Genomic DNA, 15,129 nt, shown 5'->3' with positions numbered 1-15,129 from the left:
CGAAAATCTGGATATAGCTTTTGGTAAATTGCCAAAAATAAACCTTGAACTAGCAGCAAGAACTAAAATTGTTAAACAAATGCAGTGAATTGAAGCAATATAGGTAACGAACTTAAAAACTGATCCAACGCTTTTTAATGACCACTCGAGTGGTCTCAACACAATATTTTCTTTTAAACATTATAATCAGTCACGGTATACTGGCAGATAAATAGCGCATAAGAATAAAGATAGAAACGTGACCAAAACAATAAATAAATGGATAAAATAAAGTTATAAATCACATTCTGAAGTAGAATTCATCAGTTGAGAGAGTCGAAAGACAAATGTTAATTAACACTTTTAGGAGTTACGTAGACACAGATTGAATGTCCATACAAAGAACATCTTGTCTCCCACATTGAACCTGATGTTTGGTCGAAGGTGGACAACTTGATCCTTTCAAATTTGACATGTCAAACTCTAACCTTTAGGAAACAGTGCTGATGCTGTTTGGCCAATTGCAAAACTACACTAAACGGTTGATGCTGTTTGGATCTTATCTTTGAGATTTTGAGCAACAGCATCAATGAATTCTTCAGTGTTCAAATAGAGATCCCTTGACACTCTGCGTAAAGAACAACCAGATACAATCCAACAGTTTGACAAATCATTGTAGGAAAAAAGTAAATGTAACTTATGTTCATTAAGGTAGTATGGCTCCTAAAATGACGAGAGAAGGAATAAAAGGGATGCCAAAAGGTTAGATGCATAAAGTTGAATTTGTGATCGTTATCTAAAGGTTTACTATCTATTGCTAATCAACATATTCAAAAATTGGGATAAAAATATAAAACTCGGCAGCAGGAATTGACCTCTTTACAAATAATGTTAAACTTTAAAAAATTTAATATTTTTTCAAATAATATAATTTAATTAGTTAAAGATATTAAATAATCTTAGACATTATAAATTATCTTTTAAAAGAGGTATAATTATTATTTTATTTCATTAAATCTCATAATGATCCAAATGATCACAAATTGTCATAACTAGTTCTTGGCTTCATGTAAAATGGGAAATTGTAGTGAATATAGCTTGAGCTTACTTGGGACCATGGATAAGAAGTGCAAGATCCTTCGTCATTTTACCAAGTTCCACTGTTTCAATGCATGCAGACTCAAGCTTCTGGACAAAGTCTAGTAGTTTTTCATGTTTATCGAGTTTCGCTCTGCAAAAGAATGGTCGAAGACATCAATAATAGTCTTGGCAAAATTACAATGAACGTATAACAGAGGTGTGATGGAAATGGGTGTCCCAGACCACTTAAAGAAGTTGGAAGGCATTTTGTAATAATTTGTTAAAATGTAATTTTAAAAAACTGCAAATACCTGTGCTCAAGGCCACGTGTCCATGCGAATATAGATGCAATACTATTAGTACTAGTCTCTTGTCCTTTCTGATATAGCCTGAAATGTCGAGTCACAGTTCCATGTGCTGCTTCAGCCTCCAATGTTTTCCCATCAGATGACAACTGCAGAAAGTTTTGAGGAGGCTCATTATCAGAGAACCCAGTAACAAAGAAAAACCAAGACCAAAGAAGCACAATTGACTATGTCATTACCAGTACAGAAGACATCAAACCCAGAGAACCAAATCCTGCATCACCGAAATAGTTGAAGCATCAATTATAGCACTCAGGAAAGTTGGGGATCAGCTTGAGGTTAATCTTTCAAAAACTGCTGAAATATAAGTTCTGAAGTAAAAAAATGCATGATTTTTTAAAGATCATGGAATGGAGAAAGAAGTTGGTAAGGTCTAAGAAGATAGAGAGTCCGAAGGTACACGTAGAAAGAGTTGATGGTGATGTGAGGAAATAAAAAAAGATTATTAGTTTAAAGAAGGTATGTTTCAATGATTTAGATATAAACTAGCAACGTTTAAAGAACTGGGAAAGGATATATACTAGAATCCTAAAGATAACTAAATGCAGAGATTTAGGTACACTAAATCCTTTACATTTTATGCTTTACCAAGTCTATATGTTGGCAATAATCGGCAAAATATTTTATAAATTTTAGCATAAAAGAACTATCATAGCATCCTCATGAGCGATTTTATCTCGGGCGATGCGCGTGCACGCGGGTGCCTCTCTACATGGGAGGCGCCTCCAATCCCATGCAGAGAGGTGCCCACGCACATCGCGCACATGCATCACCTGGTAGAAGTACAATCAAATGTGTCTGATACATTTTCGATTTACTTTATTGTCTCAGTAGATGACATGGAAGAAATACCGCCTTCCTCTGACTATAGCCTAGTAAATTCTTTCTTATATCCTTCATACTCGCATAACTCAGAACCAACTGATAATGTGCCTTTAGATGATTTAGAAGAATTATGGGAAAATTTATTCAGGTATAAATTTAATGCTCAAACAACTTAACACTAAAACTACAGAAGAATTTAACTGTCCTCATGATTGGATACTAAAAACAAGTACTGATAACATCCCTTGTTTTTTTTTTTTAGTTATTATCCATCTTTAGACGAGAGAGGCATATGTAAGATCTATAGGAAACAAGCCTATAACTTATGCCTCCAGCAACTCTTTTTCATTGAAATACCCATAAGTCAGTTATCAAGGGTAGCACTCGGAACTTTTTATTAGAAACTCGAGTCTCTGTGTTAGAAACTCGTCTTAATCAACTGGAAACCGACCTTGCTACCATAGAAAAGACATTAAATGGACTCCTTACACCCAACACTTTCATAGATTTCTAATAAAGGTAAAGGCTTGCAACTTTCCATTACTCCACTAGATACTAATCTAGTTTTTATCAAAGCCTCTAGTATATGTAACACAGGTAAAACACTAGACATTAGAGTCAAATGTCTTGTTAATATCCATAGACATGAATTCACATTGCATGCCTTTTTAGACAATGGGGATACTAACTCCACAATAGATGAAGTCACACTGCTTTCAATAATACCAAAAACCCTCATCAAAACGACCTCTCAACCATTAATTAGCACTCAATTTGATGGTCAACAATTAGTATGCACACAATTCGTTACTAATATACATTTACGATTTTCTGATAACTATGGCACATACAAGACACCCCTTCCACTCTCTAAACTCTGGATTAAACCCTTATTACATCCTAATATACACTTGATCTTAAGCCTAAATTTCCTTTTAACGCCTGACAAAGCTTTCCTTCTAACCAAGGATTATACTCTTTTCTTCTCCTCGCCTATAGTAACACCCATAGTCTCAGACTATCCATCTATTGTTCATCCCTTAACTACCAAATCACTCCTTGAAGCTAGGCCTCCTGACAATATTAATAGTTCTTGATGCTCTACTAAACATGCCTGTAAACAGTCAAGTGAGCCAACAACATCTCTTAATAACCCAAGTCAAACTTGTGCTCTAGCCCTTTCTGACTATCAAGATCAGGGAAACTAGAATTACTTGGCTGGTCAAGACCTATATCTGATCTTGATGACACCGGGATCCCACCTGATTTAATACTCTCAAAATAGTTACTTCAAATAATAAACACTCATAAACTTGATTTAGACTCCGTCATTTTTAGATTAAAAAAGCTAGAAATTATTGGAGACAATCTTACTAAATATTGGGACCGAGACAAAGTCTACTGCAAACTATCAATAATTAACTCAGATCTCACAATTAAAACTGATTTAAGATATACAAATTGGGAAACTAAAGAATATAAAATGCATATCAATCAACTACTAACTTTAGGAGTCATTCAAAGGTCCATATATAGACACCGAAGTCTAGCTTTCATAGTTAATAAAGGAGCATAACAGAAACCTAACCAATCTAGAATGGTATTTAACTACAAGAGACTTAATGATAACTTCCAAGAAGATGGTTATAAAATTCCTAACAAGGACCAACACTTAAATAAAATTCAAAACTCTAAATGGTACTTTAAATTTGACATGAAATCAGGATTTTAGTAAGTCAAAATGCATCATAAGTCCATTAAATGGACAATCTTTTATTGCCCTGAAGAATATTTCGAGTGGCTTGTTATGCCTTTTGGTCTTAAGGTAGCCCCTTAAATTTTTCAAAAGAAAATGGATGACATTTTTCGAGATGTTTCTCTTTGCACTTGTGTTTATATAGGTGATATTTTAGTTTTCTCCAAAACTAAACAAGAACATTATGCTCATCGTCATATTATTTTTAACCTATTCGAAAAACATGGTCTTATTATTTCTCGAAAGAAAATGACAATAGCAACTACCCATATTGATTTCCTGGGAGCTGAGACAGGCATGGACAAATAACCCTTCAACCTCGTATTTATGCTAAAATCCTTGCTTTTCCTAATAAAATGGAGGATACTAAAACTCTAAGAGCTTTCTATTTCAATAGGACAGAAAAATTATGTCTATTTTTATATTATGTTTTTGAAAATCTCGATATCCTTTGGCTTGAACGGAGATTTTAATATGTTCTATAAAGTTTGGAATAATCATACTGAAGTTTGGGCAAAAATATGTAATTACTAAATTACTATCTATATCAACTTCAATGAGTCCAATAACGGCTTTATCATTATCAGAAAATCTTGAGTCGTAAAGGACTCAAAATACTTTAACTCCTATGCTAGTAAGTCCTCTTAGGCCAAACATAATTAGTCCTAAATGGATATAATTATGTTTTCATTGCAAAAGTATTCGTGATGATTCTTCAGTCATAAATGTGAATCATTCTTCACCTCCGTCTAGTAGATGAAGTGGTTGTGTCCTGTGATGTCTATAGTGCTATGGAAAAGGATAATAGTCCTTGATTTTATATTCTTCTTGGATTTAGGATATTTAATTATTTATTAGAAAACGTGTCTAGATTTTGTTCAATATCTATAAGCTCTTCTAATTGATAAGTAGCAATATTTGTCGATGATCTCAGGGTATCATAGGTAAATTTCTATTTGGTTGTCGTAAAGTTTATGATGGTCTTGGGTCTTGTATGTAAGAAACTTATAGGTAGTAAGTGACTATCTGGTAATTGCTTTTCCTAAAGAAAGTTTACCAAGGTCTTTATTTAGGTTTTCTAGGGCTTCTTTTAGATTGTTTGTGTGGTTGTTTTTATAAATATGATTTTCAAGGGTAAGGAATTGAGTTTCTAATACCGTAAGCTATAATGTAAAGAAGTAGTACTAATATGGTGTTATTTTGTTGTACTAGTATTTGGTCTCCTTGGCTTACTGGTGCAGAGTTACTGCAACCGACCAGTGTCTTTGGTTATATATATATATATATATATATGTGTGTGTGTGTGTGTGTGCGCGCGCGCGCGCGCGCATATGTATATATACACTAATATGATATCAGCATTGGTACAAGTATAATACGAAAATTAAACTTGACAAAATAGGAGTCAATTAAAAGACCAGGGATGTGCTAGTGATAAAGTAGTGCAATGGCAAAATAAAAGCCAAGTAGGTGTAGATGACATCAAAGAATTAGGATTCATAACTTATTGATTGTTGTAGTAGTATAAGGATGTTACAATTAAAAGAACTACCTTGTGCAAGAAAATCGCTCTGGACATCTCCATCATAGTTTTTGCATGCCCACACATAACCACCATCACTTTTCACTGCATAAGCTACCATATCGTCAATCAGCCTGTGCTCATACCTGACAGAAGGAACACCAATACTTGTTTGGAATTGTTTTAGGAAATAAGCAAAAAGGACTTAATAGAGATGCCAACCATATTGACTGTTCTTCAAACTTGCTCTTCCATTTTTCCTCATATACTGCTTGAAATATGTCCTTAAACCTACAAGTCCAACATGATTCCAGATAACTTCCATGTCTAAGCTTCCTTAAACACGATGCATGAGGTGCATTGAACATTCAAGCTCTGAAATATAGATATGATTTTTGACCAAGTCTCACAAAACGGAGACAAACAACTTGAAAGAATACACAAACAATAAGCAAATTCATTGTGATTTGATAACAATAAATTGCAGTGATTAACATCTGAAATGAGCTGCTCTTAGGTATCATGGTGGGAATCTATTAAGACATAAATTTTCAAGGTGATAAGCCTCATCTTCAAGCAACTAACATAATCAATTTTGAAACAAGAAGTCAATTGTGTGCTGATGGTCAAAATATTGCAAACAAGGAAATTAATTTCCAGAAGAGTTATTTGGTAGGTTCTCCTTTAGGAGAATAGTTCTTTAAAGAAAGTTTCAAAGTTAGTAATTGTCTAATTTAGGACTGCAGGAAACTTTTGGTAGGAGTTTAAGTTAATGGTATTCATTTCCTAATTTGTAATTGGGTTTTAACTGAATCCTTTTAGAAAAAGGGTTATTTATTTTCTGATTTGTTTTTAGTTGATCTCAATTCTGTATGGTTCGAGTCTTTAAAAGGACTTTATTCCTCTTGTGTAAACCAATTTTAGCTAATAATATTGCTCAGCCAATTTTAGTTCCCTGTCTGCTATACTTGTCCCTCGTGCCAAATCAATTTTGTCCAATTCTATAACAATTTGGGTTCAATTTTCATGCTACAGCAATTTGATACCAAAGCATTCTTTTGTTGCGTCAATTTGTTATCAGAATTGAATTCGTTCCGCATACACACTACTTGTCAATCTGTCATATCTAGATCTGACTCCTTGCTTTTGTCCACCCAGTGTTTATAGACGGTTATCGCAATACAACTACCCTGGTAACTTTGGCAATTGTATCATATTTCTTAATACCATTCTACCTGAAACCTTACAACTAATTCAAGCATGAATTGTAAGAAACATAACCAGTGACAACAGATAAAGAAGAAGAAAACTTGCTGAGGATTAGGAAGAGGTTACTTAGTCCAGAGTACTAGAAGATGATTACGAAAGCCTAAGATAATCTGGTGAGTAACAATAAAATGCAGGCAATTGAGTTGTCAGCAGATCATTAAATATCAAAACGAATACCATTGTAAACCAAATATCATAATAAATACCACAACATCCCACAAAATCAAACTTATATTGTAAATGGAAGTAAGTGAGCAAACAAAAAATAGTTTAGTCAAATCACTGGTGCCTATTTAAGGAATCAAGGTCCTCTTTTTAATTAGATACTAACAAATATTTTAATAGTATATCTCTTCAAGAAGGGAAAAGTAATAGAAAATAATTTTCTACTGCTTGGTTCAAAGCTTTCTATCCCCTGCCAATAGCTTAGTTTCTAGCATTGCTTTCCTTTTCTTTCATTATGAACCGCCATGGTGATATGCCCACCAAGATACCTAACAGTTAACTAAGGCATGCCCAGATTAAGGCCCTTGTCTAGGATGCACTTGAGAACTGAGGCATCTGGATCATGCCTCCTCTGGACCATGTGTTTAGGCAAGTATGGATAGCACTCAGTTGCAGGTAATACATTAGCAACTAATTTTGCTAAGTTGTGGCAAAAAATTATCTGACTTGTATACTAAGCTTGAATTGGTTTAATTACACAATTGCTTGCTTATTGTATGCTCCAATCTGGTAAACCATCATAATACTATGTTTCAATACTTGGTTTCATCTATCCCCTCCCTCTACCCCTGTCTGACATCTGACATTACTATTGTTCACCAGTGAAAAATTTTAGAAACAGCTGTTTTGGACACTTGGAAGTTGGATCTACACCTGTGTTGTAGAATCATACCCAACTCTGAGTTAATACATACATTGCACTCCGAGTTAATATATGTAACCCACACAGATCCACTTTACTCTCGAATAAAAAGCATAAAGATGCTGATAACGTGACAAGTAAATGAGACATAAGTACCTGCCATCATATTTCTTCAATATGGTATTTTTGGTACTCAAGTAAAGTGGCCATCTTTTTGCAAGTGCCATGGACATTGATGACTCAGCAAAAGCTCGAATAGACTGATAAGACATTCAAATTTTAATCCTCTAGAATAACTTGATAAAATTTGCTATACAAGGACAAGATGGCAAACCTCATCAACATTATACATAGATAATGCAATACCGGTTCCTTTAAACTCATAAACATCTAATTCTGCAGGTGCACCTCCATCTTCAGGGACTAATTTACCGAAAGTAAACTAATCATGTCAGATCCGCTCAATCAAGCAGGCATATGTATCAAAGAGAAAACAATTAAAAAGTTAACCTGCGTTAAGTATTGGGGCTCACCAAAAACCATTTTAAGCTTCCCAGGACCTTTAACAATCATGTCAGTTGCTCGATACTGATCTCCAAATGCATGCCTACCTATACATATAGGTTTCTTCCAACCTAAATGTGCATGCAAAATTCCATAAAAGCTCACATTTGCAAGACACTTAAAAGAGTTTGGATGAAGAGTGAATAGAAGATTCTTACCAGGAACTATGCGTGGTATGTTTTGGCAAAGAATTGGCTCCCGAAAGACGGTTCCTATAGTAAATTAGATTACCAATGAACTAATTGCTCTAACAGAACTAAGGCAGATTTACTGCAAGAGGAATATCCACTATACGGTTGTTAAAGTCAATATGAATATCAAAAGTCAAGAAACCTAAGTATCTGCATTATATAGTATTGAACCAGCAGGACCAATGGGATAAGTGGTCACCATATTCATTCCCTTCTCATAACTTAAGCTTTTGAGATGGTTTGATACACCAAGTGGTCACCTAGTCAAACCAAATAAGCATCACTGAAATGTTACAACCTTATGTTACAATGGAAGCTAACATTGTCCCAAAGGAACAAGTTAGATGCATGAGACGAATAAACAAGGAATTGAAGTCAAGCAAATGCCTTTAAAAGATCAATTGATTTTTAAGTTTGAGTAGATCTATAGTATTATAGGGGCACAAGTAGCAATACACAAATGTCAATTCATGTATTTGCTAACTTCCCATTAAAACAAGGAGAATGATTCATGAAATAGATCAAGATCTCCCACAACAAAGTTCCGGAGCGAAAAAAACATGCTAGGAAAGAAGCACATGTGTCTGAACAAGAGAGGAAGTTCTGTTTGGAGAAGTTGTTACTAATTTAGCATCTAGTAAATTGGTTGAAGAAAAATTTAGAAACAAACTACAATGCTTCAACCAAACCTACAAGCTGGGCAAGAGAAAATAATCAAAGCATAACAACGTAATTAAGAAAAGGAAGATTTATAAGCAAACCATTTAAAATATTCCTTATAGTCCCATTGGGGCTTCTCCACATGGATTTGAGATTAAACTCCTTAACTCTGGCCTCATCTGCCATTCAAAAGAGAAGGTAACAAATTTAATGAAAACAGTTTAAAAAGGCATTGATGTCTATAAATATATGAGGAAGAATATAAACAATGAGACATACAATGGATCCAACAAAATTTACTTCAAGTAGCTAAGAATGAGAGAAAAACAAATAGCAACCATAACAATAAAATCATAGTGGAAATTAAATACTTACTTTCTGTATGGCATGTCTAGACAAGATAATTGAGTACTTAGTGTCCCCTACTCAAGTTGTGCATTTTTCATTTTTTCTGATTTTAATCAAAAGAAAATTTAATTGGCTTAAATAGACTTTTTAACATGGGCATAGTTTAGATAGCCAAATCAGGATGCCAAATATTGGTCTGTACAATTCAATGGGTGAAATATTAGGGTGGGGTGATAATTAAGTTCTTTGAGTCAATTCACAAATTCTCCATTTTGTGCCAACTTTACAAACAATCTAGTCTTAGAAGGTATACAAAGGGAAAACTTCAAAACTAAGGGTAGACCAAGGCAACTAAAGCTTTGGCATTGCCAAATCCATAAATATCATACAAACTTAGAATGCCTAGTTGACTAGCAATTAACCAGCAATCTTACTATGTGAGCACATGATACTGTTATTTTAAGATTTTCAAATTTTAATGTTAGAATTTAGCTTTATTGAATTATAAAAATATATGATAACAGTATAATTGGACTTAGAATCAAATGCCTTGTTTTATGCAGGCAACCAGTTAGCACCTTGATCAATAAGAGACCATCACATTTTTGGCTTAAGTTGTGTTTTTTTAATAACTCTAGTCACAATTGTTATGTTATTTAAGTAAATAACTCAATAAAAAATTTATTCTTTGAACATTTCAGAAGTTGGAATTAAGTTTACATGAAAATAGGTATCCCATACTGCATTCCGGTAACTAAAATAGCCATGAGTAACCCATCAGTTTCATGGTGTTATAAAAATATGAAAAGAATAAATCATTTTGTTGTCTCCTAAAACAGCAAATAACATGTTTAATCAAAGTTCAATAATGATTCTCAGTCCCCTGTGGACATGGTGAAGAATTACAGTGCAACCTTCCAACTTGTATTTTAAAAAGTGTAACAACCCCCTAATGCTTTAAATATCTTAGCGGCAGTCTTTTAAGAAACCGCATTGGACTAGTGAGTTCAACAACAAACAGTTTGGTTAAATAATGAACTGGTCTAGCATGGTGAAGAACTGATCAAAAAATTATACAAATCTGTCAAAACAAAAGTCCCATATGACACCAAGCCAGTTTCCCCAGATTTCCATTTTTGATAATTTCTGTAAAACTTATATTCAATCTGGATGAACCAAATAGTGTAGTGAAAACGTAGAGACAAACTTCAATCAGTTCACTCACGGTCCAGGCTTAAAGACACAGATTAATTACCAGGTGCTGGTTTTTGAATAAATTTGCAGCGTAAACAAGTATGAAGGTATATGTTTCAAAAATCAAATTGTTATTCTGATGAAAAAGTACACAAATTTAATTATATTAAGGCTAGAAAACTGAAGCAAAAATCACTTCATGCAAAAACAGAATACATATTTCATAAGGCTGGGTAGTGGAAGGCATTGGCATACCAGGCGTTATTGTTGCACACTTCACTGCAACGTTGTGCCTGCATATTTCAGGGAAAAGTTTTTATTGTTCACAGCTAAATGGAAAAAATGCTAAATAACCGTACATCAGGACAAATGAACAGCATATCCCTAAACAATAATTTAAACACAGAGTCTAGATGGTTTTCAGTCAATGTGCAGGGTTTCAAATCTGTGTATGATGGCATTGTTGGAGGCCATTTAAACTTATCGCTCCTACTTATAGCTATGACCCGGAATAGGAATAGTCTCGTGTTCAATGTGGAGTGAAGGCATCTCGAGGTGTCAAGGCCAAAAAAGAATAATAACATCGTGGAATATGTGTCCAGTTAGTTTTAAGCGGATGATAGATAGACAAACATCGTAGAAAATTAGAGCAAATTTCTTAAAGTAGCATCTATTTGTCAACAGGTTATTCAGACATAGTCATAATATCATAAATTGCCTCAAAACCATCTATTGGGAGGGGAGACCAAAGGTATCAATACAGTTGTGAAGTGACCTACAGAGCACTCTGCATCAAAAAATCTATACATCCGCTTGCCAGAGTGGGCAAGTGCTTCAAGAAACAGAAGTGCTGATTGTAGGTTACCTCAGTGTAGCTTCAGCACTTTCTACGGTGACCCTGTCATCAGTGGCGTCACGGTTCGGAAGACCCAGATCGAAGTACTTGATGTCCAATTCGAGGTATGGAAATATAAGCTGCATCAAAGGAAGAAAACAGCTAGAACGTAAGAAAGATAACGAAAAAGAGACATATATCAGGGAAACAAAAATTCGTCACCTTTTCTTTAATCATCCTCCAGATGACCCTAGTCATCTCATCACCTGAAGATCACGATCGACTTTTCACTGGTTTGCACCAACAATGAAAAAGAAGAAGAAGAAGAAGAAGAAGAAGGGGGTCACCATCCATCTCGACGATCGGATTGTGAACTTTGATGCGTTCGGCGGAGGACATGGAGGCGAAACAGCGCACGGAATAAGCAGTACGAATCGTGAGGGAACCACCATTGGTGGGTCGCCTCCGACGCAAGTGGCGGACTGACACTGTACGGTTCGTTAAGGCTGGAGAAAATAGCGTCGAGTAGGAGGAAGGGGAAGAGGAAGATGAGGAGATAGTGGAGAAAGACGAAGACGACATGGCGACTGCGGTGAGGAGGAACCGCCGCATGAGAAGGCGTGGCGATCTGGTTGTCACAGTGACGAGTAGGGTTCGTTTCGACTGGACGTTGACGACGGCGAAGTGATTGCCAAAGGCAGGGTGTTCAAGGGTAACACAGCCGAGCCAAACCGCACGTAAAATAAATCAAGCCGATTATTCATAAACGTTCGGCGTTTATGATCTTAATTCTACCTCATAAAGAAAAATTTTGTCTCCACCGTCAACATTTATATATTTTTAAATCTACCCTTGAAAGTTTTCCAACTACAGGCAGCTGAATAAGTGTTATTGCGATTTAGTCTTACACAATTTTACTGATCTTTAACTTTAAAAAGAAAGTATTTTAAAGGGTATCTACTTAATATTCATGTTATAAAAAAAGATAGTCTGTGCACGAAATTCCCGTCATGTGGAGTCTCAAAGAATGATCCATTGTACGTAGTTTCATCCTACTTTTTATAAAAAGTTATTTTCAGGATTCGAACTTGTGATCTTTTAGTCACATGACAATAATTTTAATATTCATGTTATATTAATTATAAAATTATAATTATTATAAAATGTGTAACTGTTATGATTTCATAATTGTTATAATGTGCCTACTTAGTCCATAAATTAGATAAGATATAAAAGAGATAATTTTTGGATTGTAAATAAAATTTCATATTAAAAATATATAGAAAAGATCATAGATTTATAAGAGAAAAATATCTCTATTGGTATTAGACCTTTTAGATAGAGCTCATGAGTAAAATAATAAAGGCTTAGGCTCAAAGTGGATAATATCATGTCATTGTAGAGATAACTAAATTCCTTTTGGTCTTAACAATTGGTATCAAAGTCTGAACTGCCAAAAGGTCTATCGCCGACTGCGCACAAGAGTTATGATTTAATTAGACTATGTGAGTAAAATATTGACTTCAAACAAAGGAAATGGGGGCTCCCGTGTCCGAATCAAGAGGTGGGAAGTCCTACTAGGTCGGGTGAATCATGGTGGGTCAAGGATTGGACGTGGGAAGTCTGTGATCTTTTGTTTGAGGGAGGATTGTTAGATTTTTATAACTTTACAAACAAAGACCCACATTAAAAATACATAGAAAGATATCTTCATTAGTATGAGGTCTTTTGGATAGAGTTCAAAAATAAAACCATGAGAGCTTAGGCTCAAAGTGAATAATATCATATCATTATGAAGATATCTAAAAATCAAACACAACTTAATAATTTTTCTTGGAGACTAAATTAAGGGGGAGCATCATCTTTAATTTGCTCAATTGGTTTATTTATGCTCAATTTACGTCCTTATGCCTAAATTGGTTTATTTATGCTCAATTTACATACTCATGCTACATTTTTTTTTGTACTTTACATTAACTTTAAATTTTATTGTCATAATCAAAAAGGAGAAGATTATTGATGCAGAAAGCACCAGACGATTGAACCTAAGTTTTGATTATAGCAAAGGGTTCAAAGTTAAGGTTTCTTGTTGTCTAACAAGCCTAACTGAGTTTGCAGGAAAGTCCTAAGTGATCTTAGGCCAAAGAAAGTCATAGTTGATACTAGAAAGGTGGAAAGTCATAATTACGATTAGGCAAGTGGAAAATCTTAACTGCGGTTAGGCAACGAAATCCTGGTCCGGGTGATTGGGCTAAATCTTAGTTGGTCGAGGAGTTTGGGTGAAATCCTAGAGTCGAGGACTGTAGGTGAAAATCCTAGGGGTCGCGGACACCAAGTGAAAGACTGGACAGGTCATGGATCAGACGCTCAGCATGAAGTCCTGAAGTCTCGAACACTGAGCAAAGTCCAAACGATCTGGAGGACCGGTCTGGCAAAAGGTAATTTATCCTTAGAGGAGTAGGTGAGGACGTGTTCCCCATTGAGGGAACAGTGCACGTCGGTTCGAGACTTAGGATTTTCAAAAAATCAAAAAGTCAGAACCGGACAGTCCAAAGGCTGTTAAGTAGTTTTATTATTCATATTTATGCTAACTTTATTTGCAAGGTATGTTTAGTATTTTGGACTAACGTATCTTGCAGAGAGTGAAAAACACATTTCAAACTCGAGTGAACAATGTTCAAGGTGCCTCCAGGGCGGTTGGAGGCGCCTCGAGTGGCTTGGCTGAAGGCCCGCGCAGAGAGGCGCGAAGGCGCATTCTATGCGCCTGAAGGTGCCTTCTATGTGCCTGAAGGCGCCTTGGAGACCGGATGGAAGGTGTTTTTCATGAGTTTGAAGGTGCCTTCAAAGGGATAAACTTCACAGATTGCGAAAGTTATCAAGACCAAAGTTACGAGGATAAGTTTCACAGCTAGAGGCACCTTCCATGGGGTTGAAAGCGCCTTTAGCCGTCCATAAAAGGTTGGTTCGAGCATATGCAAGAATACAACTTGAATTTGAGATACTTCTCCTGCGCGCTGCTCCAAAGACGATTCGACGAAGCCATAAAGCTGCTTCGACGACTAAAAGCTCTACTTTCATAATTCTAAGTTGTTAGTATAATTTTAATTATTGTAATTAAATTATTGTACTTGTAATTCTTTGATTTATTAGTGAATTGCCCAAAGTAAACACATAACGAATGTGAGCCTTGGAGTAGAAGTCATCACAAGCTCCGAACCAAGTAAAACTAACTTGTGCCGCTATTTTCTTTACTTACTCTTATTCCGCTGCGTTTTACTCAATTGTGTTTTAAACGAAAGTGAAAGTCGCAAGTGTTATTCACCCCCCTAGCACGTCTTAATTCTACAATTAGTATTAAAACTCGGGCTGTCAAAAGGTTTAGTCGCCGACTGTGCACAAGAGCTCTAGTTTAATTGAACCATGTGAGTAGAATATTAACTTCAAACAAAGAAAGTGGGGCTCCTGTGTCTGAATCAAGAGGACCAGACAATAGACAGGAAGTCCTAGTTGTCGTTAGGCAAGGAAGTCCTAGTAGGTCGGGTGAACCGAGAGATAAGAAGACCTGGTGGGTCAAGGATTGGACGTGGAAGTATGTGATCCTTCGTTTGAGGAGGAGATTGTTGGATTACAATGTTACAAACAAAGTCTCACATTGAAAATACATAAAAAAAAA

General features: G+C 35.4%; 1 protein-coding gene across 1 annotated transcript; it reads right to left on the bottom strand.

Annotated features, from left to right (window-relative positions):
- Positions 1-239: 239 nt before the first annotated feature.
- On the bottom strand, positions 240-12,207 carry LOC121997111 (isocitrate dehydrogenase [NADP]-like). The gene is made up of 15 exons (XM_042551359.1): positions 11,804-12,207; positions 11,679-11,722; positions 11,487-11,596; positions 10,877-10,914; positions 9,181-9,258; positions 8,387-8,440; positions 8,198-8,299; positions 7,999-8,087; positions 7,821-7,924; positions 5,750-5,818; positions 5,558-5,673; positions 1,604-1,638; positions 1,371-1,513; positions 1,088-1,210; positions 240-607 (listed from the first exon to the last, which is right to left on the bottom strand). The coding sequence occupies exons 1-15, from the start codon at positions 12,066-12,068 to the stop codon at positions 514-516; spliced, it is 1,464 nt and encodes a 487-aa protein (XP_042407293.1). The 5' UTR covers positions 12,069-12,207; the 3' UTR covers positions 240-513.
- Positions 12,208-15,129: the final 2,922 nt, after the last annotated feature.

The sequence above is a fragment of the Zingiber officinale genome, chromosome 6A (genome assembly GCF_018446385.1).
Source record: "Zingiber officinale cultivar Zhangliang chromosome 6A, Zo_v1.1, whole genome shotgun sequence".
Taxonomy (NCBI): Eukaryota; Viridiplantae; Streptophyta; class Magnoliopsida; order Zingiberales; family Zingiberaceae; genus Zingiber; species Zingiber officinale.
This window is presented reverse-complemented; position numbering and strand designations above follow the sequence as displayed.

What these genes read in the sequence shown, in the direction of transcription:
- LOC121997111 (XM_042551359.1), bottom strand. Translation starts at nt 12,068, where the DNA reads ATGCGGCGGTTCCTCCTCACCGCAGTCGCCATGTCGTCTTCGTCTTTC. An exon ending in GGAGGATGATTAAAGAAAAG is followed by an intron (nt 11,597 to 11,678) that starts GTGACGAATTTT and finishes CCTTTGATGCAG; the next exon opens with CTTATATTTCCATACCTCGA. An exon ending in GTTTGATGTCTTCTGTACTG is followed by an intron (nt 1,514 to 1,603) that starts GTAATGACATAG and finishes AACTTTCTGCAG; the next exon opens with TTGTCATCTGATGGGAAAAC.